Here is a 22,727-nt window from a genome sequence, read left to right on the forward strand (position 1 = left end):
GCCCATATATTGTTTGTGCTAAAAAGAAGAGGCCTTACCTAGGTAAAATCAACACTTGGCCACTTTTGGCTACATATATAATACAAGGCGCTATGACCCAAACCTAAGTTTGAGTTATTGTAAGATACATCTTAAATAGACAGCCAAGTGGATTCGATGCATTCAGTCGAATTAGCAGTTTCAGAAGCGAGATTGGCACCTTAAATGACGTACGGAACGCATGCGAAAAGAGATGACGTGCAGATAGTGGTTCGTCGTAAATTATCTTAACTACTGACCATAACTATACCTACGTTATCTTTTTTGGAGATTCTGTTAGTGAGTAGTTTTGGTGTTGCTACCCATCTTCTACTGGTATGAACTCGATCCGTCAATATATGCCAGCGATTTCTCCGTTTTCCTATCTAAACTAGTCGCGCTTCATTTTAATAAGGCCACAGACCAGAAAATGCAATCACGACTAGTGTTTGTGACCCCAAGGTGCGTCGCTTGGTAGCATAGATATAGAAAACTCGGGACGGGGACACATGAAAGTGTGAAAAGGACAAGAAGCCCTCCATCACTAATGGGGCGATACTCCTCTCAGATCGACATAGTCAAGCATCATAAAGATTAAGCTTGTATCATTGGGACTTTAGTAAGATGTGCTGAAACTTTGCAGCGCACTATCATGTACGGGTATGCCAGTCTGCAGAAACCACACTAAGAAAGCCGTTGAAAGACGGAAAATTGAATCACATTGTACCTGTGCGAACTATAGCGTTCTACAGACAAACTTTAGTGATACCTATCACCGTAACTGGGATTCCTTATTAGGAGGGAATGATTCAATCGCTCGCCAAATTCAGAGAAGACAACATACGGAGAAGAAAATAATGTGTAACGGTCAATAAATAGTGTACCTTTTTGTAATAGAATACTAAAATCTCCAGCAGTCTGCCTCTTAGCTCTTTCATTTTCCGTTCTAAGTAAATGCGTCTGTCGTCAGTCGGCCCGCTAGCCTCCCAGGTTAGGATAGACGACAAATGTCATAAAGGGATTAGAATTTTGGTTCTGTGAGAACGTTAAAGCCTGGATAGCATAGCCAGGAAGTTCATGTTTAGCTTGAGCTGGTTACCTCCAATTTTATGTCTCAAATTCATCTCTGGCGTATTCAAATGGAGACAGCCACAAGCCGAAAGTTTTAGAATCGTGCTCAGAGTCGCGAGAGAGAGAAACAGGAAAACGCCTCAAGTATCCACACCTTACTGTTAGTGAGGTAATGTACTGTTAGTAAGGTAATGCTCGAAATCAGTAGGGCGATAGCGAAATTTGAGACTGGATGTAAGACTGAAACGCAACTATGTCTTTCAATCGGCCCATATTGTGCAGCTACGCAGTGACGGAGCAACTAAGTCTTTCTAACAAGAAAAGGAAAAGAGTCACATTGGCAGATTCAGCATCTACAAGAACTGAGTCTAACAAAAAAAACTAGCCACCATAAAGAATATGAAGCGGAATTATAAAATACTGACTTCATGATACTGTTATTGCTCCTGCTCGTTAGACGAAAAACAAAACGATAAGAAAATCGAAGTCCGTCTCACAACGCCCGGTAGCCATGTTGGATGAACTACCCAAGTTCAACAGTCCCTAAGATGAGTTGAGTCTACAGTTCGACTGTCGAAACATCCAAACCTGAACCCGAAGCCAACAGAGTACAGTTTCTTCAGTGTATACAACACATCTTCAGGAGGACAAAGGCCTGAAGTCTTTCGTTTCGCACTATAACCCCATCCAGGCGGCGTCATACACGCCTGCAGTCCGTTGCGAGGAAGGCTTAGTGTATATTGCAAGGCTTTCTGGCCCGGCTTGCATATGCTCAGCACATCCTGAACGCGAGTGTAAGTCCAACCCTCGGGTACTGAGCATGCCACGAGGTTGTTGCTCGGCAAACGTAGTCGATATTGCACAGCGGACTTGTTGATTTCGCAGGAGTTGAACATCTCCTGGGCAACACTGTAGATGAATTTTCTTGGAACTGAGCAAGCTTGCACATTGTCACCCGGCGCGAGTAGCGTGTATAGCCTTTCGCCTGGTGCGCATGTACCTGAAGTGTCCTGGACCAAGCTGTACGTCCAGTCCTTTGGAATTTCGCACGCCTTTAGCCCAGTTCTTGGCTTGTATATCGTAAACTGCTTTGCGAAAGCGCCCGGCTCGCAATTTCCCTTCAACTCCTGAACTTTAGTATAAGTATAATCTGACTCTATTGTTAGCTGTTTTTGGTCGTACTGATTAAGGGACTCTCGTGGGTAGAGAATGAGGTTGACAGATTGAACAAGGGCACGTACCATCCGGTACCTGGCAAGCTGTGGCACCGTCTTTCTTTAATACCACCCAGTATTGAACACCTGTAGGACTACAGACACCCTTTGTTACCCGCTTTTTCGTATAAACTGCGTTAGCGGGTATGCTGCAGGCCCAATACCCGTTGGCAAGCGAGTCTTGCTTGATGTTAGCCAATATTTAGAAATGAAAAAGCGAAGCCCAGAAGAAGACTTACTCGCTCTTTTTTCTTCTACATGGTCTTGCGAGATAGGGTCTGGACCAGATAGGGTTGGACTGGAGACAGTGAAAGCTGCGAGGGTAAGGACAAGAAGAGACTTCATTCTGATAAACAGTTGATGTAATTCAGCTCAAAAGGTCTTGTGTGAAAGTGGTGAATGATGGCGATTTTGCCTGAAAGTCATGGATATTTCTATTTGAGTCTCTGTGACGATGAACTTCGCAACCAATAATATTTTAAACCGACAACTCTCTCTGCCTTCACTGCGCCTCCAAAGCTTGTGCAGACGCTACATCTCTCCAGATCTGTTTTCCAGATGTTGGGCTCGAGCAGGAACCTACGTGGAACCTAAATGACGCCGTTTTCGGCTTTTGCGCTGGTGGTACCGAGCTATTGGGGAGACGCCTGCGACGTTCCAGCCACTCCTGAAAAGTGAATGTACCAAGGTGGAATAAAGATGGCAAGCCACATGTGCCTGCAAGCATATCGCATAATCGGGGAAAGTCCAAATCCAAACTTATTGCATCTTCACACTAGGCGCCTTTCACATCTGATAGAAACTTAGGAGACCAAAAATATGCCTACGCTAGAGTGCTTGTATTTCTTTAGTCCTGGCAAAGAGGAAAAAATTCAGCCCCAAAGGAACTAGGCTTTTCTAAGCTTAAACAGACCCCATGGCTTCAGCCCTTCAGCTTTCGGTTTGGCGCCCAATGCAGCCTTCTTTTTATCATATCACATCCATGATGTGAATCGAAGTACACTTGCAAACAATGACCTTAGAAATTGGGTGAAGCACAGCATCTACCAGGAGCATTTTCTCGCGTTATAACAAGGTGATTTAATCTCAATATACAGTTAGCTGGTGGAACTTACAGGAAAACACGCCGTAGGCCCTTGCTTATAGACGCGAAATCTTCGTTTCATATGTACACATGGATGTATTCGTATCAGAATCCCATTTTATGCAGAAGTCAACCACTCGAGTTAGGCAGCAAACTCCCGTAAGCTTGTAACACATCATCCCGCACCTGTCGTCTAGACGCCATGTTTAGGTAGCTTACTACTAGTGGTATGGAGCTGATCCGCTCAAGGTCATGACGGCGCTATTGCTAAACGCAAATGGGTGCTAAAATGCCATCTGCGGGTGTCAGAACTGTACCCTAGGCTCAAACGCTTCGAAGTTGGGTGCACCAGCCTCAAACTGATTGACACTAGTATGAAGCACAGCCGTCTTGCAATGGTCATGAGGAATTTTATAAAGCCGGCAAGAGAGTCATGGCTGCTACGATGGCTGTCTTTACACGGCTGAGTGCAGATATGCCTAACAGGCGTAGTTAGAGACGTTAGTTTAGACATTCACTTGAAAATCTACCTCGAGGACGCTGCAACTAGCCCAATAGCCTTTTCCTCATGACATTCTTATTATGCACGCGGACTGCGACCAGGCGGAATTCGACAACTCCGGTTCCTGTGTTAACTATGCCTCATCTAGCATCTGTAATACTCCACGTTCAACCACAGCTAAAACAGTGACTATTAATACGGAAAAAAGTACTTGAATTAGCTTATTTAGGCCTTAGCAGATATAGATGTCATGTGTGAAGTGTCAGACCCCGCCTACAGGGTTGCAGTGGCAGCCGCACACCAGCCTTCAGCACATGTGTTAAAAACAGAGGTGCTAACCCATTGAGCTAAACGCTCAAAAGTATACGTAACAAAAAGTCGTCCACTTGTTGTTTGGCTGCACTAAACTAGGAATAATGGCACAGCTATCAACCGGGCATAACCTGTAACATCATGTCGGTGAAGTGCCCAAATTGCCCAGCCGCAGCAATTACCCCGATAACACACATACTGGCGGGCTCAAGCGAGTGAAATAATGTGGCAGGTCTAGCTACTAGCACATGGGCGTCAAGAGATTTATTACACCGCAAAGTTAACATTGTGCCAGTAAGTGTAGTATTGTGTATGGTGAAAGTCATGCGCTCAGTCCATTAACACACATTTTCATCGTCAATGAGAATGTGAACCTTGATCTTGGCGGCACAAGGCTTCTGTCGATCATTTTAGAGTCTTAGGTACATAGATAGACTAGCGTTGAATCCAGTGATCCCGAAGGTTTGCAAGACGGTCTTGAGGCAATCCTCACTGTGAAAGAGATATTTTAAAATCACACGGAAATATTTTTCGTTCGCAGTAACGTCATTAATGTTAACTATCTTCAAAACTGTCTAATGACAGTTGTAATGACACCAGTTGATTTCTCATCTGATTTCGTAGGTTGTGGTTCTGTAAGAAGTTGACAAATGTGAGTGCCTGTTTGGACGAATTGAACTTCTGCCTCAATCTCATCGTTGCAAGCTTGACAATAGCAAAAGAAAAGGGGGAAATGTCTTTAAAGAAGGTTTCCTGGGAGGCAAAGCTCTATCTGGTATCTAAATTGTAGCTCTATCAAATCATATTCCTGTTCATTTCAGTGTCTAAATCCTGAGTTATAAAGTTCGTTTTCGTTCGCGCCACGAATATTATCGACGATTATCCAAGTAAAGCGTTTATGACGATATCTACCTCTTCCACGGTTCCGCAAATGAGACCCGCGCGTCCGTCACAATCAACTGAAATCTTTTCCAAAATTCGCTTTCCATCTTCCGGGTCGACTGCTTTTCCACCAGCGCATTCCATAATCAAAGCGATCGGGTAGAGCTCGTACAGGAATCTGAGCTTGGCCAATGTGCCCGGAGACACTGGGGAGACGTACACACCATGGCCCTTGACCAGCGCATGAACAATATCAGGGACGAGGCCACCACAGTATCTCAAAGTGTACTTCTTCTGGATGAAACGGGTGATGAGAGCACTGTACTTCTCGTCGTCCGCCGCATGACGCAGGTTCGCCGGTGCAAAGTACCTCGTCTTAAAAGGACCCTCGGCCAGCTTCACAACCGCGCGGATAATTTCGCAGTCAGCAATGCCATTTGCACCAAACCCGACTTCAAAACAAGCTGAGTCATGGCCTGGAATGCGAAGCGCCACAATTGCGGTAGTCCGAGGTCCGATGACGCCCATGATGGCTGCGATCTGCCTCTCCGCCGGCGACTGCCCGACCGCGGTTCTTCCATCCCAGATTCCAACGATCGTTCCGACAGTCCAGTTGGGGGCAATAATCGAGCTGCCGTCCAAGGGGTCAAAAGCAATGGTATATTCTTCCGAAGATGTGGAGATGCCGTTTGTGTTGCCATTCGTGAATGGTCTAGCGGGCTTCTCCACCGGATCTTCCTCACTGCTAGCGGTATAAATCGAAGGGCATTTCGCGATTGCGTCACGTATAACGTTCTCAGAAGCGACGTCGACGTTGAGCTGGTCGTCACCGAACGCGTTGGCTGTACCGGCCAGAGAAACGTGTTGGGAGACTTGAAGCGTCTTGGCAACGCCCGTGATTGCTTCCAGAATTGATGGGATCACTTCATCACGAAGAGACCTGCGTTCATCCTGGGGGACAACGCTTTGCAGGTGTTGTAGCAGTGCCGCTGATGGAGCCATTGTGAGAGATGCGGTGTGTGGAATGAAGATGGTAAAATTGTTGAGTCAGGGGTGGAAAGTGAGCTATTTTAGCATGAATAAGATGGTTGAGAGATTTTTGACGGTTGCGGGTTCTTGAAGGGTTCCACTTAATCCTTAGACACTTTCGATCCACCAGTAAAGAGCCTGTCGCGGGCTATTTTGAAACTTTATCTCGCGGTTATCCCACGTGGAGGTTCGATTTCATGAGCAGGGGGCATGCTGGCGATGTTTGAATGAGAACCTCGTTCGTTCAACGCTTTTATTTCTTGTTCAGACTTCAGGGTGGTTTTCACTTGACCGATTATAATATTTAAACCAGTTCGACGTGACGTACTGGGCTTTGATAAGGTGCCGTATGTTATCTTATTCCATCTTCCTGGAAAATACCTCTTTACCCCCACGTGCGGCTATGGTTGGCTACCTTACTTAGATGACCAGGTCGGCTCAATCCAGACGAGATGTCAAGCTTGTGAGCTTTCCTCACTGTCATCTCTCCCGTTCCTCTTAACACCGTTATAAAAACGTCGTTCCTCAAAGACCCGAATATCATCATCAAAATTCACTTTTCCGATTTTTCTTGCGCGCAAAATCTTTCTCCTCACTCTCATCACATCGTATTCCGTATTCCGGGTAAGCCACCACGTCCACAAATTGCCTACAAAAGAAGCAATCGTTGTTGCGGCAGCAATAGCAAAACTAGTCTTGTAGCCATTGTATGCAAACTTGGACTGGAACAACTGCGGACCAATAACGCCGCCAAGTTGCGCAATACCCGACTGCAGCCCAAGGGTGAAGGCTGTACCTGTTGAGCCAGAGAGAGTGGCGGATCTCCAAGCCCAAAAGGGAATGAAATATGACTGGTAAAACAGTGTACCGAGAATGCAACTGACGTAGATCCCGTAGCGATCGGAAATTGTAAAAAAGAGGACGAAGCATATGACCATCCCAGACATGATGATCCTGTCGAAACGTTAGCTTGTGTGCTGCAATACTCGACAGAGAGTACCGACATAATGTATGCTGGCCGAACAATGTAAGCCTTTGAAATAAACCATGCGGAGAAAATAAGACCCAAAATGGCTGCTGCAGCAGGTGGAATGTTAAGCAATTGATTCTTCGGCAGGCCAACAAATCCCAGATTAGTGACGATCGTTGGCAGATACCACGTTAGCGCATATCCGCCGATATTGATCAAAGTCTGAGATATCATGAAAGACCAAATGAGAGGGGTTTTCAGGACGGCCAATATTTCTTTCTTTGAAAAATTTGGGTCGTTGGTAAGCGGTGCATTTTCCGGTAGTCGTGCCTCGATAAACTCCTGTTCGCGTTTGGTGAACCAGCGGTCGCTTCGAGGAGATTTTGGGTAATCTGGTAAAAACCAAAAGACGGCTCCGGAAAAAACAATGGTGGCCAGCCCTTCTAGAAGATAGACCCATCTCCAAGCACTGAGGTCTTTGATGCCGTTCATATAACTGATGCCATAGCAGAGCAAAGAACCAACAATTCCGGCAAGGTTGGACGTTGCAAAGAACCAGGTCACCGGTTTGCCGATCTCGTCGGTACGATACCAGCTCGATAGCTGCGCCATTACGCCCGGAAACATACCCGCCTCAAACATCCTTCAGGTGGTCAGTGTTTGTTGCTTTTAGTTTTGATTCAGCGTAAAGATCAATTTACCCAAGTAAGAAACGCATGGCGTAGAGCTGGTGCCGGTTTTGTGCAGCCGCATGACAGGCAGTGATGATTCCCCACGTGAGAAAGATTCGAGACTGCCACAGATGGGGGCTCATTCGCTTTAACAAGAGATTACTGGGCGCTTCGAAAATGATATACGAAATCTTCAAACGTGGTCAGGATCTGGTCATCGATTTTTTCATGCTGTTACCTACCCCGTAAATAGACCCGACCCAGTTGTACTGGTCAGAAGTCATGTTAAGTTCCTTCATTATGTTCCGCGATTCTCCGACCTGAAGGACTCGAACATTTGCCGCATTGGTTTGATCAATCTTTCAGACAGCTTAGTCTTGCTCGTATTCAATCGGAGATGTGGATGACTCTCACTTGTTTGATCATGTACATCAGGCCGATGATGATTAAGAACCTCTTATCGATCTTGTTTAAGACGGCACGCTCCTCGTCTGCCGAAAATGTCGATAGAAAGGCCGCCCTTGCTTCTGGATCATCTCGCAGGTTATCAACGTTTGCACGATCCACTGTGGCATGCGCCTGCTTTCGAGTCTCGGCGGCTGCATCATGGTCGACGCGAACGTCATGAGGCTCAATGGACGAGCTCATTGTGTCTCGATTTACGGAGTAGGTCTAATTCTGAATAACAGTATCTGTGGAAAGCATGTCATATTTATCGCCGTTGAAGAATTACAGGCAAAAGTCCAAGCTGGCTCGATGCACATTATCCCCGGTCTCCCTCCGGCAGCGCAGGTCCTTATCTGCGGGGTTCCAAGACCTACAAGTATGATGTGCTCAATCCGATATGACGATACTTTCATTGTACGTTGGAGCCTTAGTGCAGGAACACAACCGCAAGGAGTTGGTATTAGGAGTTCATTCGCTGAGGCCTGCCGTGAGGGGATGGCGAAATCGCGGCCCACCATTCCACCATCTTGTCAGCAACATTTGCTGCGGCCACTACGCGGATGAAGAACTTCAGTACTACTTACATCCACCCTTCTGTTTCTTTACATCTGGTCGCCATCGGCAGGAAATCGGAGACTGCTAGCCGTCGCTTCCCACCTCCGATAGAGGACATCAGTTGAAGGAATAGAGGAGATGATCCCTGGTTTAAGACGGGAAATAACCTGGGGGATTACTCACGCAAACCGCGAACGAAATGACGAAACGCGTTACGAGTGGATATAAGCTGAAGCCAATTCTGGCCTCAACGTCGAAAGCAAACAATGCCTTACACGCGGAGTGAGCCTGGCCATTATTTCGGAACATTATCGTTTGTTTTTGAGATTCGTTATCTGCCTCGCTTTCATTCTCAAACAAGGCGGTAACAGCTCAGTGATGTCTTCCTCAGAGAACCAGAACAGCCCAACGGGCACCAAGCCTAAGAGGCAAATTCTTTTGAACGCTTTTGATATGTTCACAGTCGGCCACCTTTCATTTGGGCAATGGCGTAACCCTAAAGATCGGGCTAAAGATAAGCGGCGAGACCTCACATACTGGACTGATCTAGCGAAGCTTCTTGACCAGGGTGGCTTTGTCGGGCTCTTCCTGGCCGACACTTTTGGGCCATATGACACGTGAGATTTCATATAGATATCTATATGAATGAGATTCTGACTGTTGTTTCAGATACAAAGGAAGTGCAGAGCCATCAGTGCGTACCGGTGCTCAATGGCCAATGGCGGACCCCGTTATCGTAAGGTACCCTGATATACCTAGTTGAGTGAGAAGTATGAAGATGCTAACAGATTCTAATGATAAGCCTGTCTCTGCTATGGCCGCGGTAACAAAGAATTTGGGTTTCGCAATCACAACTTCCACGTCATATGAGCAAGCCTATGTTGTTGCAAAGCGCTTCAGCACCCTTGACCATCTTACTAAAGGTCGATTTGGCTGGAACATTGTGACAAGCTGGAAAGAATCAGCCTCAAAAGCTGTAAGAGGCTCTCAGGTATAAGATACTGGAAACGTCTAACTCACCTGGGCCTTAGGTCGGGCTGCCTTTGGTTGAACATGATACCCGTTACGAAAATGCAGATGAATACCTAAGGGTGCTATACAAGTGAGTTTTGAGACACTTGCATTAGACGCTGGACGGCCAACTAACAACTTCTTTGTTAGGCTTTGGGAGGGTTCATGGTCAGATACCGCTCTGAAGGAAGATGCGGAGAACGGCGTGTACTCGGATTACTCCCAAATAAGACCAATCCATCATCACGGCAAATTTCATGTCGACGCACCCTTTTTAACTGATCCATCGCCGCAACGCACTCCAGTCCTGTTTCAAGCTGGAACATCTCCGTAGGTTACGTCAGATTCGTGAAATGTCATATAGCTTGAAGCTCACGACTCCAGGGCGGGTATCAAGTTTGGCTCAACACATGCTGAGGGCATCTTCGTGGCCGGTTTATCCCCACATGTCGTCGCACCTCGAGTAAAAGCCATTCGCGAGAGCGCCATCGCCGCTGGCCGAGACCCATATTCAGTCAAAGTCTTCGCCATGATCACCCCAATCATTGGCAAAGACGAAGAAGATGCAAAGCGCAAGTATGAAGAAGCTCTAAAATATGTCCTCATCGAAGGTGGGCTTGCGCAGTTCTCTGCCACCACTGGTATCGATGTCTCCAAGTTCGATCTCGACCACGAGCTCACCGAGAAGGATGTCGCAAGCCATCTACAACGCATTCACTCGTCTTTGTACAATCTGCGCTACCGCGGCGATGATGTTCCCAAGCTTACCCCTCGTAACCTAGGAACAGTCACGGCAATCGGTGGAAATGGGGCTATGCCTGTTGGAACGGCTAGTCAGGTTGCTGATGTTTTTCAAGAGTGGGTAGATATTGCTGATGTTGATGGATTCAACATTGGCTACGTTATTACACCGGGAAGCTTTGAAGATGCTGTTGAGTACCTTGTTCCTGAGCTGCGCCGCAGGGGTTTGTTGCCAGACCCTATCCCAGAAGATGCACCTGCACCCACCTTCCGAGAGCAAATTTATGGGCTTGGACAAAAAGGCCTAAGGTCAGATCATCCCGGGTTCAAGTACAAATACGACACGTACGAGGAGACTGTTGCACAGGAAGAAGCAGCAAAAGCCGAGAGGGAAAGCCGAAAGTGATTTTGCAACAAGAGCAGTTGCTGAAAGGCTGCAATAGACAAACTGCACAGCTATGCGCTACTCAAAACTATACTATTTGTAGCGTTCTATGAGTTGATGGATATTTAACCCCGAGCTAGCCAAATAAATTGTCTTACAGGCCCTTTTTTATTGGGGCGGCAGAAACTCGCAAAAGGATTGGTTTCGTCTCGATTCAATGCTCTGCATGTTAGATCGTCTTGGCCTTCACGATTTGGGAAATTAGCCTAAAGTCATCCGGGCTCTGCCGACGAGTTCCATACCACTTCTCTCCAAAGTAGATACAAATACAAGGCCCTTTCTACATGTCCCCCTCTTGCAGCCCCGCACGATATCGGTACCGCCAAGATCCCACCCCGCGCCGTTGCGGAGCCGATGGCGATAATCTGGGTCCGGCTTTTGATTTTCCACAACTCGGGGAAACTATTGCTGTACGTTAGAAGGTGGTTGGCTCAGCCTGGGGTCTGGAGATCCTCCGGAAGCGAAGAGGATTTCGTGCCCAGCCTTCGAACAGTAGCTAGTCAATACGCAAAATGGTCGTTCAGGGGTCGAATGCCTGCAGCCAGGGTTGACAGGGTATTAAAAGTTGCTAGTCAGACATATTGAAATGATTTTTTTCGTTATATTGTGACACAAGTCGTCCGTTGAACTTGTGGATGGCGCATTGATCACTATCAACGATCTTTGTGGTGGTTCACTCGCACTCAAACATGAAAACTTCACAATCCATCGCGATACTGGCTTCGGCCGCCGGGCTTGCAATTGCCGCTCCAAGCTGCAATCATCGGCCGTTCTCTCAATGGATGACCGACTCAATGATCCGCCGTGGAGTCGAACCTAGCTTTCACTACGACCAGGCCACGTTGTACACATCTTTTGAGGCTATATACGAGCACACAAAAAACCAGACGCTCTATGACTACTACCGTGCGCAAATCGATGCCGTAGTTTTCGACGATGGCACTATCGACGGGTTCAATCACTCGCGCTACAGTCTCGACCCCTACAGATACGGCAACAATGTGCTTTTCTGGTATGAACAGACTGGAGAGGAGAAATACCGCATTGCCGCCGACAACATCAAGAAGACACTAGACAACCATCCTCGTACTCCTACTGGCGGCTTCTGGCACCGCGAGGTGGTGTACCCGAATCAGATGTGGCTTGATGGTATTTACATGGCCGACACATTTTATGCTAAATACGTCTCGTTGTTCCAACCAGAGAATCAGACGGCATGGGACGATATTGTCTTGCAATTCGACAATATTGACGCTCGAACTCGGCGTGAAGACAACCTGCTGGTACACGGGTATGATGAAAGCAAGAAGGCAATCTGGGCTGACCCTGAGACGGGCGCTGCGCCGCTTGTGTGGGGACGCGCGGTGGGCTGGTATTTCATGGCCCTTCTTGAGGTTATTGACTTGCTGCCCAAGGAGCACCCTGGACGGGCGAGGTTGCTTGGATACTTCACCGGCCTGGCCGAAGGACTCAAAGGTGCCCAAGATGAGACGGGAGGCTGGTGGAACATTATGGAGAAGCGCTACGAGGACGTCAAGGGCAACTACATCGAGAGCAGTGCGAGTGTCATGTTCACATTCGGTTGGCTCAAGGGACTGAACCTTGGATACTTGAGTGATGAAGACTACCTCTCCGTCGCCACGAAGGCTTGGAATGGTATGGTGGACATGTTCGTCACGTACAATGATGATGACACCATCAACTGGGAAGGCACCGTGATGGTGGGCAGTTTGGGCAGCAATGCAACATTCGAGGTAAGACCGTTCTATTTGCGCTACAGGATGGATGCCATGAGACTGACTGCATTTCAAACAGTACTATTCAAGCATTGGACTCCGCCAAAATGACCTGCGAGGTGCTGGTGTTTTCATGATTGCTGCACTGGAATGGGAAAAAGGATTTGCTTGATGAACCACTACAAGGCCTGCAGGTTCCATTCAACCTTTGACATGTACATAAATGTCCTAGATCACGCAAAAATGATTCTTTCATCAATCAAGCTCGCTGTTTCGTCCTATTGACTTCTTTTTCAATCGAGTCAGAAAGGCACAATTTCACCAAGCACCAAATATCCAAAGAATAGGAACTCATTGGCTATAGAATCACTGAATCCTCGTTCTCAATTTAAACACCTGATCACAACTTCTAATAGAGTATGTCTCTAGCCTCCCACCTAGTAGCAGCCATATGACCGCTATTTTTGGCGGGGCCTCAAGTTTCCGTCTTTAGAGGCACATTCTCCACAGCACAATCGGTACGGCAGCAGTGTAGAAAGTATCCTTATATTCCCTTTGCTTTTACTGCCATAAACACTATTTTTTAAACTTAAAGTTGCAGACTTCTATTAGTTCTGATACCTGTGACACCTCTGGTGCCTTCACATGGAGCTGTATTGTTGTTGGGGTTATTCCAGACGACCGAGCTACCGGTTCCGCGGCTCTGTAAGACACATTATTTCCCGAGAACAATACGAGCAAACAATACGAGGAAGTACTGCCATGAAGTTGAAGAATATTTTCCCGGTCAGTCGATTCCATTGGTAGCTAAGATCGTACTAATTCCTGGTGATAACCCGTTCGATGATAGTGAAGTCACCACTCCACTGATCCCTGTGGAACAATTCAGCTTATCACATTGACGTCATGCTAAGGTAGAACCACGACTTTGATTATATAGCGGTATTCATCAGTTAAAGGCTTTGTGAGACACAATCAATACTATTCAGCTTTATTCAAATCATTTTGTTCATACTCAAAAGACACTTGATATGGCATCCGCAATTGTAACAGGAGCTACTGGTAAGCCCCCCTAAGCTGGTTTCTCCCCACGTTCAACAGACAATGAGAGCGTAAAGACTAAACTCTCCATAGGAATCCTTGGTCGCGAGATCGTCGGTCGACTCGGCCACGATTCCAAGCAATGGAAAACGGTTTATGCCATGTCGCGTAGCAAAAAGGATGAGTATCCATCAAATGTGAAGCATAGCTTTATCGACCTCACTGGTTCCGCCGATGAAATGGCCAAGAACTTGCAAGGCATCGAGGCGGAATACGTCTTTTTCGCGGCCTACTTGCAGAAGGACACCGACCAGGAGAACTGGGACGTCAATGGTACATCAATCTTTAAGTCGTCTTCGAAAGGCAAAAAAAAACTAACAAATGCTAGGCGACATGCTCCAGAACTTCCTTTCCGCCCTCACCAAAACAGGCGCAGCCAAGAAAATAAAGCGAATCCTTCTCGTCACGGGTGCAAAGCAATACGGCGTGCATCTGGGCGTCCCCAAGAACCCCATGGAAGAATCCGATCCCTGGCAGCGCGATCAATCATTTCCTCCCAACTTCTACTACCGCCAGCAAGATGTCCTACATGCTTTTTGCGAGGAACACTCCCACATCTCTTGGACGGTAACTTACCCTAACGATGTCATCGGTTTTGCGAAGGGAAACTTCATGAATCTGGCTACTTCCGTGGGCATCTACGCCGCAATCGCAAAGGAGCTTGGCCAAGATTTGGAGTTCCCAGGTTCCGAGGCCTTTTACACCAAGTTTGACTCTTTCACTTCGGCGAAGCTTCATGCAGAGTTTTGCGAATGGGCTGTCAAGGAGCCAAAGGCGGCCAACCAAGCATTCAACGTGGTGAACGGTGACGTGGAAAGTTGGCAGAACCTGTGGCCTAAGCTGGCGCGTCGCTTCGGGCTCAAGGTTAAGGCAGACCAGTTTACTTCCAAGTCACAGTTGGCCAGTGAGACGGAACTGTTTGAGAAGCCGCCTTTGAGTCTCGTTGAAGAGCGGTCAGGATTGAAGGGCAAAATCTCTCCGAGCAAAGTCGAGCAAAGAATTGATTTGACCAAATGGAGCCAACAGGAAGAGGTCAAGAACGCCTGGAATCGGCTTGCAGAACGTGAGGGTCTTGAGAGCGATGCCTTTGACAAGGCAACTTGGGCTTTCCTTGGCTTTGTGCTGGGCCGTAGCTACGACTTGGTTATTAGTATGAGCAAGGCGAGAGAGATGGGATGGACTGGGTGAGTGCCATTGCCTTCAAAAGCACATGCTAGTATCGATAACTAACTTACCACTTTAGGTACACCGACACTTGGTTGAGCCTATCGGATGTTTTCCGGGAGCTTGAGTCCCAGAAGATTCTACCTCGTACTCATTAGTTTATACATCTGGTTCTCGGTCGAGGTGTATCATGTAATAAAGTAGTGGCCAAATCTTAACGAAAATCAAGGGGATATAATTTCTAAACCAATTCAAGCGTGCTGTCTACCTGCTTCGCGGCGTCAATGCTCGCTTGCAAAATATTTTTCTCGTTGTCCGTCAACTCTCGTGGGTTTGTCCCAACCATGCAGCTCATGTCCTTCTTCCTCGCACCTTTGACCCACTGTTGATCAATCATCCAATGTGTTGGCACCTCGAACTCGGTTACGTTGCCCATCTTGTTCTTCAACAACCCGCCGTTGTACCACAGCAGCGTGTCCAGCTCGTCGACATGTGCAATCACGAAACTGCACACCTGCGTCATATCCGTCTGCTCCCCTTTCATAGGGATACGCCATCCCACCATGCCGCCGTAATGTCGAGAGAAGGAGTATTTTGACCCCGTCATCTCGAGCCCCATCCACCATGTCTCCTTGTCGCCATAAGTGATCTTATACGTCCATGAGTTGCGCACTATATACGAGTTTTGCCAGCCAATGTGCAAAAGGCCAAGAAAGACGTCAAGGCGCTTCTTGTTCAGCACGACAATACCCGAGTCGCCCTCTTCGGCATATCTCTCTGTCCAGACAAGCGACTTCTGCATTTCTTCGCTTGGGTGCTTCACCGTCTCGTGATACCATTCGTGTCTTTCGGGGAATTGTCCTTTCCAAAGCAATCGGTCGTGGAAAAGGAGTGCGCCCTTTTCACGGTAACTACGCTGTTGCAAGAGTTGTTCGGGAGGTTGCACGAAAACGACGTCGGCATCAAGCAAAATAACCTCCTCAAACCGACTTCCGAGAGCGGCAAATGGCTTAATGGCCCATCCACCTTCAGCCAATCTCAAAGTTGTATCGTTGAACACCGTTAGAATGTCCAGAAACTCGAGGTGTCCTTCTGGGCCGGCCCCAGCAGCCTCGACAAGTGCATTGCGATCTTCCTCTGGTAAATCTTCTTCTCCCGCATAAACAATCTGAATTGGCAGCGTGGTCCGATGCACACGCGTCAAAGACGCCACCAAATGGCACGCAAATCGCAATGTGCCTGATCCTGTGGGTATAACAATTCCAGCGTTCCTCGACTTGTTAATATTGTTGCCGAGCCTTTTGTTGGTGATGGCGTCGGCTGCTGCTGTTGCTGCTGCGGCGCCGGCGTCGCCGCCCTCGACGGCCTGTTGGGCGTGCTGAACATGGGTATCAGCACCCTGAAAGCTTCGTCGGAGATCCGCCAGAGGTGACTGGCTGTGAGGGTCTCTTGGCGGAGATTGCAGGTAAGGATACAAGGATACAGCGACTCGTTCGACCTGCTCAGCCAAAAATGCTCTCTCAGCCCCCACAAGCCGGCTGCCTTTGCCAGTGTCTTCCTCCAATGCCTCGATCCAAGAGCGCAAGATCTTTGTCCGTTCGCCGAGTTCGCCAAAGATCTTCTTGTAAGGAGCCCCGAGAGGATAGTCAACAAAATACTGTGCTGTCGTGTTGATCGCGTCCAGGTTCAATCCCGATGTTGTCGAAGTCCGGAAACTGAACGACCTGGAGGAAAACGGCGTGATCTGGCCATTATAGCGAAGCAAGTAGATTATGCAGAGAGTGATGAATGCCCCCGCTGCGATGATTGGGGTCGACGGTGAGCCGTATCGCGTTGAAAGTAGTAATCGGACCATCCTCCATCACAGTTTTCGAGCAAAGTTGTCAGTTGTTGCCGCCGCAAGTTGCGTGCATGATAAAAAATAGGAACCACTTCGTCGAGCTCAGAGGTAGAACGGCCAGACTTTAAGAAGCCAAGACGTCAGCCAACGCTTCCATTTTTGGGGGTGGAGATGAATTGTGTTGAAAGCTTATTATGCCTGTCGTACTTCGCTTGGCAAGGATTCATCTAACTGAAAGTCAGACTTTGCGTAAACAGGTTAGCATGGCCCGTCAAGACGAGAATGGCATACAAGGCCATCCTGTTTAACGTTAGCGAGGCCGCGCCAGCAGGGCATAGCCATGGCGTATTTTTTACACTGAGAATTTCCTGAGCTAAGGGACCCTTTTCACCTCCGAGTTGCCGGAACGTACACGCGTCTTGGATATAGCGTGGGCCCATGTCCACGAAGCACAACGCAATTGTTAATTAACCCCCGCATTCCGAAGCTGTCGCCCCCTTTTTTTTTTCGTTGAAGTTGGTGGCCAGGCCACAGATATAACATTTCCGAAACAAGCAAAGAGGGATTGCTTACTTATCGACAGTCAGTGCAGGCATATAGAGCATGAAAGGCTGCGCGTGAGGTTGATACACTGCTTCAGGGCATCGGTTATTGGGATCTTTGGGCATTGAACAAGCAGGGTTAACGAACTTGGCGCTCAGTGAAGACTTTACTGCAATTGTTGGCTCTGAAATTTTAATGCATATCACTCAGTCTGAATTTCACCCTTTACTGGCTCTCTGCTGGCTGATCTTCCCAATAAATACCCTGAGTTTGATACGAGCCTAGACTAGTGCTAACCCAAAAGAAATGTTTCCATCGCCATTCAGGGACCTGTTACCAGATCATGGGGGATCAGCAAGTTTGATTCAGAAGGTTCGATGGTTTGCGGGATCATCCGTCGGTCATTTCTGAAAGGGACCAATCTGTGCGCGATGTTCTGCATTTCCAAGAGCCTTATTGCATCAATGACTCGAGTGAATGGCGGATTAGTGACCACTTACAGCACGGTTTCCAGCATCATCGCTGGATACAAGGGTTATCGACTCATTTGCTCTTCTCATTTAAATAAGGACAAGCCTAGACCCATCATCATTTAACCGACCAGACAGAAGCATACACTTCATTGGTGGAATACCTTTCACATCCCAATGGGGTTTTCGCATGTTTAAGCGCAAGTTCGTACCGAGAGATAAAAAAAAGTCTCGTGATTTCAAGGAGGCACCTTTGTACCAAATTTCACTTTTCGGTACAGGGTAATGTTGCTGGATTAGCTAATAACTGTAGACCGATCACCTTACCCTAACCCTTGATCTACCAGTTCGCTGTACCAGTTCACGACCTGCGACCTGTTGTTAGTCTCGCTGCCTCAGCTTCTGTTAGTAGACCTACCGTGACCCAAACTGGCCATAACAATCGGACCAAAGTTTTTGGTCTGTCGTATGTAAATTCGGCCACCGGCTGTTGAACGTTCATTATGCCCACGCATCTGGTTGAAAAGGGTCGAGATCTATAGAAGCATCAGCCGGCCGCGTACATTAACACATTGAAATTCCAGATGGCAAGATCTTGGCTTCTGTAAGCGCAATGATCATTGAATTAACGACAGCTCGGTTTTAGTATAGATATGTTGTTATTCACTCTTTATCGGAAAACAAGTAATCGTTGTATAGCATGAACTCGCCCCCATCCTCTGCCTCACGTCTTAGCTCCTCACTCGAGCACATCAACAACTCCCAACTAGCTGCATTTGCCTGTGTTCCACCCGGATAGATGCTTCCGCCGGGGTTGGAGTCCACCAATACATAGGGACGCCCGGCGACGTACGTGCTCAGCCAGAACGTCGTGGGCTCCTTGTCGCGAACCGCCGCATCCAGACAATTGGTGGCATTATCTGTTCTGTGGACGCTGACACCCAGCTCCTTGGCACGCCCCTCCAAGTAGTCGACGTAGTAGTTCCGGTTTGGGCTGCTGGGCCAGCTATCGTTCTGCTGCCGACGCGCCTGCTCCCAAAGCTCCTCGCAAGGCTCTGGGGCGAGCTCCTCCCAAAGAACCCTATAGTCGCCTTCGACACACGCCATCGCCACCTGTAACTTCATGTCCGGCCGCCGGTGCGCAAGCTCTTTCAGCGTTGCCTCCCTCGGAACCAACGGCCACCATATCAGGGAGGGCATATCGCCCCGGATAGGACTGCTCGGCGTGATGAGCGACAAGTCGTTGACCATGATGAATCGTGCCATGTAGGCGGCTTTGATGAAGCGCTGACCCGGCTGGACTTCCTGAAGCGACCACCACTTGGCAAAAGTGGTATTGTGGTAGATGCCCCGGACAATGGCCCTGGCCTCGTCGTGGAGCATCACCGGCCTGCGAAGACGTACGTAGCGTTCCAAGTTGCCCTCGTAAGCTGCCATGAGAATCAACGCGTCTTTGTTGGTGGTCGGCAGGTGCGAGAGTAGAGGCGTGTAGAAGAGTGCGACATCTTCAGCGGCGAGCGGCTCATGATTAGTAATTTCTGATGAGGCTCGATCGATGTTGTAGTCTTCGGTGATGTTGAAGTAGTGCAGCCCCCATTCCTCGTACTTGTCTGGCCCGAGCCGGACGTTCAACGACGATCGGACGGCTATATCGCCGTTCATCCAGGCTGGTGATGATGGGTTGTCCACGTTGAGACGCCGTTTGTAGTCATCGAGAACTTTGTAGCAGATGGGCTGTCTCATAATGGCATCAAAAATAGCTTTGGAACCCTCGCTGCTTGAGTTGTCTCTAGCTTCCTCTGCTATTGAGACTTCGGGAAGAATATCGAGCTCGCCGTAGAGCTTGGAATAGCCTGCAACCGCACATGCCCGGCCGACAAGATACCGCATTCCGGGGTGGCGCTCTGCCAGTTCGCGATAAGTCTCCTCGCTTGCCACATGCGGGTACCAGATGCAGTACGGCATGTCGTCGTCCGTCAACATCTCTGGCACGATGTTGCTCATGATGAGACGCGCGTTGCGAGCGCGGGCATAAGACCTGTTGTCTGATTTCAAGCAGAGCTTCCGCACAGCCTCAGAGTTTGCAAATGCTTCATTATGCCGAATTCCATGAACTATGCATGCCCTGACCCAGTGATCAGGATCGGAAGGCAGACGCTGGCCATTCAGAGCGTCCAAATGATCGCCACCGGGCGGCGCGTAAGGTGGCATTGCGAATGTGAACTAGAACACAAGACCCGTGACCTTTACAGAGTTCAAACTACGGAAAATTGCCGAGAAAGTAGGTTGAATAGTACGCCGGGCAACGGTAAACACCCGACACGTAGAGGGAGGCTGTTCACTTTATCTTCATATGCATAACCTGCTACTGGAAAGAAGCCTAGTCCACAGAGGAGTACGATGCGGAAAATACGTGTCTATACTTGTGAGTCAGTCCCGTCAGGACCCGCTTATCACCAACTGAAGATTCACTCGATACCGAGCATCCGTCAAGCACTTTTTAGACGGCCGCTGAGCAGACCACATTACCAACAATGGTTCCTCCGAGAGAGATGAGCAACGGTCTGGCCCCGGATTACGAAAAAAGGCGTTGGTTTTTCTGTCAGCTTTGTGGTAATTGCAATCCCCTTGCCATTTGACTCGCATGGCTGCACGTTGAGGTGGTTGCTCTCAAAGTCTTCAAAGCCTCAAGGCTTTAATCGTTATTGCCCCTCTTGGCTGCCCACAAGCAATAGTGAATTCCTTTCGTTTATTTTCTTGAATGTCGCCATCTGTTGGGACCAGTGGCTCTCGATATTCTCTTTGCAACCCTTGTGAACTTCAATGACAAGTTCGCCGTAGCCGCAAAGGGGTATGACAGTTGCTATTCCGCCTACAAGACATGGGTCAAAGATAGCGTCGGGCAGCAGCTCGAGTCTTTCATGGCCGTTGATACTAGCGAGGGAAGCTAATACTTTGGCTGTGTACTTACGCTCTCCGGCCACAAGCATGGCAAGATGCCAGTTTCTCGGCCTAAACAAGTTTGCAGAAGGGGCATGGACGATCGATTACTCGCTCCTCGATTCGCTCCGGAACGCCGACAGATTCTACGCCACCATGTTAGAGAAGATGGGCATTGAGAAGGACTGATTGACTTCGGCACCATCGATCTCTGCTGGACATGGCGCGGCATAGACTCCAATAGGCCGGGCGAAGGGAACCGACCTTGTCTCAAGCTCGCACACCAGAAAACGAAAGCACCCATTTCAGACCAAAAGGACAAAGTAAGCAAACTTTTTTCTCCCGACACTTCTCTTGCACCATTGCTAATGCTCATGTCTAACTTACAGATCAAGGTGCTAAACCCTAAGGAAGTCATCTAGGCAGCTATGCCCAACATGAGTATTCTCGCCGGTTCCCTGATGGTGGCTCACATTGACTTAACGCTCCATATTATCAAGGTGGAATGCAGCGATATTGTCACGGCGGCAAGCATGACAATCTTCATGCTCTAACAGGCCATTCGCAACATGGACAACATGGAGTCCATCGGTGCCAAGACTTTGGAAGAGGATAAGAAGAGGTTGATTCTCGAGATCCTCAGCATCGTCCTTGCCGTAATCCCCTTTATCGGCAAAGCTAGAGGAGCGTTGTTTGGCGGAGTCGCCATGATCTCCCGTATTGCCTCTCTCGTTGACGTGACCGGTTCTGCTGGCTTCACTGCATACGATACCGTGAAAGACCCGAAATCAGCGCCTTTTGCGACCTTGGGGTTGTTCGTTGGAGCATTCGGCAGCGACGTTAGGTCCAGGAAGGAGGCTTTTAGTGAGGCGGCCAAGGCGCATAAGGGTCTGCCGGCATCTGACCTTGTTAAGTTCGGGGATGACTTTGTGCGAGCGACACCAAGATGCAGGAAATTGTCGACGCCTGTCTGATGCCGTAGCTAACTGGTCACAGACCGTTCTGCCACTCTTCACAACTGTGTTGGACGAAGTAGGTATAGCTCGATTTCCAGAGTCATCAAGTTGTAACTAAAGTATGTAATATGGTAATTCGTATCTCGTATTCTGCTCTATGCAAGACCTCTTTCTCTATTTAGGGTATCTCTACAAGATATGTTGTAATACCCAGAATCTCGGCTTGTGGCTGAGTGGCAGGCCGCTCACGTAACGAACAGAGCAGAGAAATATACCTTCTATTAGGAAAGGTCTTTTTTAAAGCTATATTTAAGTTATAGCTAGAAATTATAGCCATAAGGATAGTTATTCACTCTAATCCAATTGACCTTCTATTTACCTCTGTTCCAATTACTTACTCTCACCTTTCTTTCGAAGCCTGCCAACAGTATACGTAGCAGCGAATGATGCAGAAACACTATGCTTTTAAAGTACTATAGTAAGTCTTTGCAATGGAATGTTTGGTGTCTTTCGGGCAAGGAGGTTCAATTTTAAAACCGGGTTAGAAATTGCCAAACTTCATTGCGTATGCATACATGGACGAGCCGGGAAGTAAACAAATCGCCTGGTAACAAGACCCGGGACTCGAAACCCGCAAACAACACATGCCATCTGTGAAAAGTCAGACAAGCCGAGGGTTGCATTAGCAGCCGCATGTTAGCATTCAACTTGTGTAAAAACACAAAGGTGTCATCCCATTAAGCTCAACACACCAAGGAATACGTAACAACAAGCTGCGCACTCGTTGCTTGGCCATACTTCAGTAGAGAATATGCGTGGGAACAACCTCATGCCACATCAACTGTGGCGTATCCCGTGAAACCATCCAGTGCAAGTGATCTTGTAGCCTGGGTGGGCCAGACTGTCAAGCTGTCGGTACAGAGTGAATAACTCTGGTATGGGTTAAAGGGTTACTGCGGTCATTTTAATTCTCCTGGGCTTCGAAGCCGTCTTCTATTACGGGCTACCGCGCGATGTTTAGGTAG

General features: G+C 48.2%; 8 protein-coding genes across 8 annotated transcripts; 4 read left to right on the forward strand and 4 right to left on the reverse strand.

The window, feature by feature from the left end:
* Nucleotides 1-5,080: 5,080 nt before the first annotated feature.
* Nucleotides 5,081-6,085, reverse strand: CTRU02_210033 (sedoheptulose-1,7-bisphosphatase; the record flags this gene model as incomplete). The annotated part of the gene is made up of 1 exon (XM_036734011.1): nt 5,081-6,085. One exon carries the CDS (start codon nt 6,083-6,085, stop codon nt 5,081-5,083), a length of 1,005 nt encoding a protein of 334 aa, XP_036574272.1.
* Nucleotides 6,086-6,567: 482 nt separating this feature from the next.
* CTRU02_210034 (high-affinity nicotinic acid transporter) lies at nt 6,568-8,401 on the reverse strand (the record flags this gene model as incomplete). The annotated part of the gene is made up of 5 exons (XM_036734010.1): nt 6,568-7,066; nt 7,117-7,725; nt 7,784-7,955; nt 7,992-8,112; nt 8,168-8,401. 5 exons carry the CDS (start codon nt 8,399-8,401, stop codon nt 6,568-6,570), a joined length of 1,635 nt encoding a protein of 544 aa, XP_036574271.1.
* Nucleotides 8,402-9,133: 732 nt separating this feature from the next.
* CTRU02_210035 (xenobiotic compound family) lies at nt 9,134-10,913 on the forward strand (the record flags this gene model as incomplete). Its single annotated transcript, XM_036734009.1, has 6 exons — nt 9,134-9,372; nt 9,425-9,491; nt 9,558-9,731; nt 9,787-9,857; nt 9,917-10,096; nt 10,151-10,913. 6 exons carry the CDS (start codon nt 9,134-9,136, stop codon nt 10,911-10,913), a joined length of 1,494 nt encoding a protein of 497 aa, XP_036574270.1.
* A 728-nt stretch (nt 10,914-11,641) lies between these two features.
* On the forward strand, nt 11,642-12,860 carry CTRU02_210036 (Unsaturated rhamnogalacturonyl hydrolase YteR 7; the record flags this gene model as incomplete). Its single annotated transcript, XM_036734008.1, has 2 exons — nt 11,642-12,706; nt 12,768-12,860. The coding sequence occupies 2 exons, from the start codon at nt 11,642-11,644 to the stop codon at nt 12,858-12,860; spliced, it is 1,158 nt and encodes a 385-aa protein (XP_036574269.1).
* An 859-nt stretch (nt 12,861-13,719) lies between these two features.
* Nucleotides 13,720-15,111, forward strand: CTRU02_210037 (nad dependent epimerase dehydratase family protein; the record flags this gene model as incomplete). The annotated part of the gene is made up of 4 exons (XM_036734007.1): nt 13,720-13,750; nt 13,823-14,062; nt 14,118-14,973; nt 15,033-15,111. 4 exons carry the CDS (start codon nt 13,720-13,722, stop codon nt 15,109-15,111), a joined length of 1,206 nt encoding a protein of 401 aa, XP_036574268.1.
* An 83-nt stretch (nt 15,112-15,194) lies between these two features.
* Nucleotides 15,195-16,808, reverse strand: CTRU02_210038 (glycosyl transferase; the record flags this gene model as incomplete). The annotated part of the gene is made up of 1 exon (XM_036734006.1): nt 15,195-16,808. One exon carries the CDS (start codon nt 16,806-16,808, stop codon nt 15,195-15,197), a length of 1,614 nt encoding a protein of 537 aa, XP_036574267.1.
* Nucleotides 16,809-18,469: 1,661 nt separating this feature from the next.
* On the reverse strand, nt 18,470-20,017 carry CTRU02_210039 (uncharacterized protein; the record flags this gene model as incomplete). The annotated part of the gene is made up of 1 exon (XM_036734005.1): nt 18,470-20,017. One exon carries the CDS (start codon nt 20,015-20,017, stop codon nt 18,470-18,472), a length of 1,548 nt encoding a protein of 515 aa, XP_036574266.1.
* Nucleotides 20,018-21,324: 1,307 nt separating this feature from the next.
* Nucleotides 21,325-21,720, forward strand: CTRU02_210040 (alpha-glucanase; the record flags this gene model as incomplete). The annotated part of the gene is made up of 1 exon (XM_036734004.1): nt 21,325-21,720. One exon carries the CDS (start codon nt 21,325-21,327, stop codon nt 21,718-21,720), a length of 396 nt encoding a protein of 131 aa, XP_036574265.1.
* Between the last annotated feature and the right edge of the window lie 1,007 nt (nt 21,721-22,727).

The sequence above is a fragment of the Colletotrichum truncatum genome (genome assembly GCF_014235925.2).
Source record: "Colletotrichum truncatum strain CMES1059 chromosome Unknown Contig_0006, whole genome shotgun sequence".
NCBI classification, from domain to species: domain Eukaryota; kingdom Fungi; phylum Ascomycota; class Sordariomycetes; order Glomerellales; family Glomerellaceae; genus Colletotrichum; species Colletotrichum truncatum.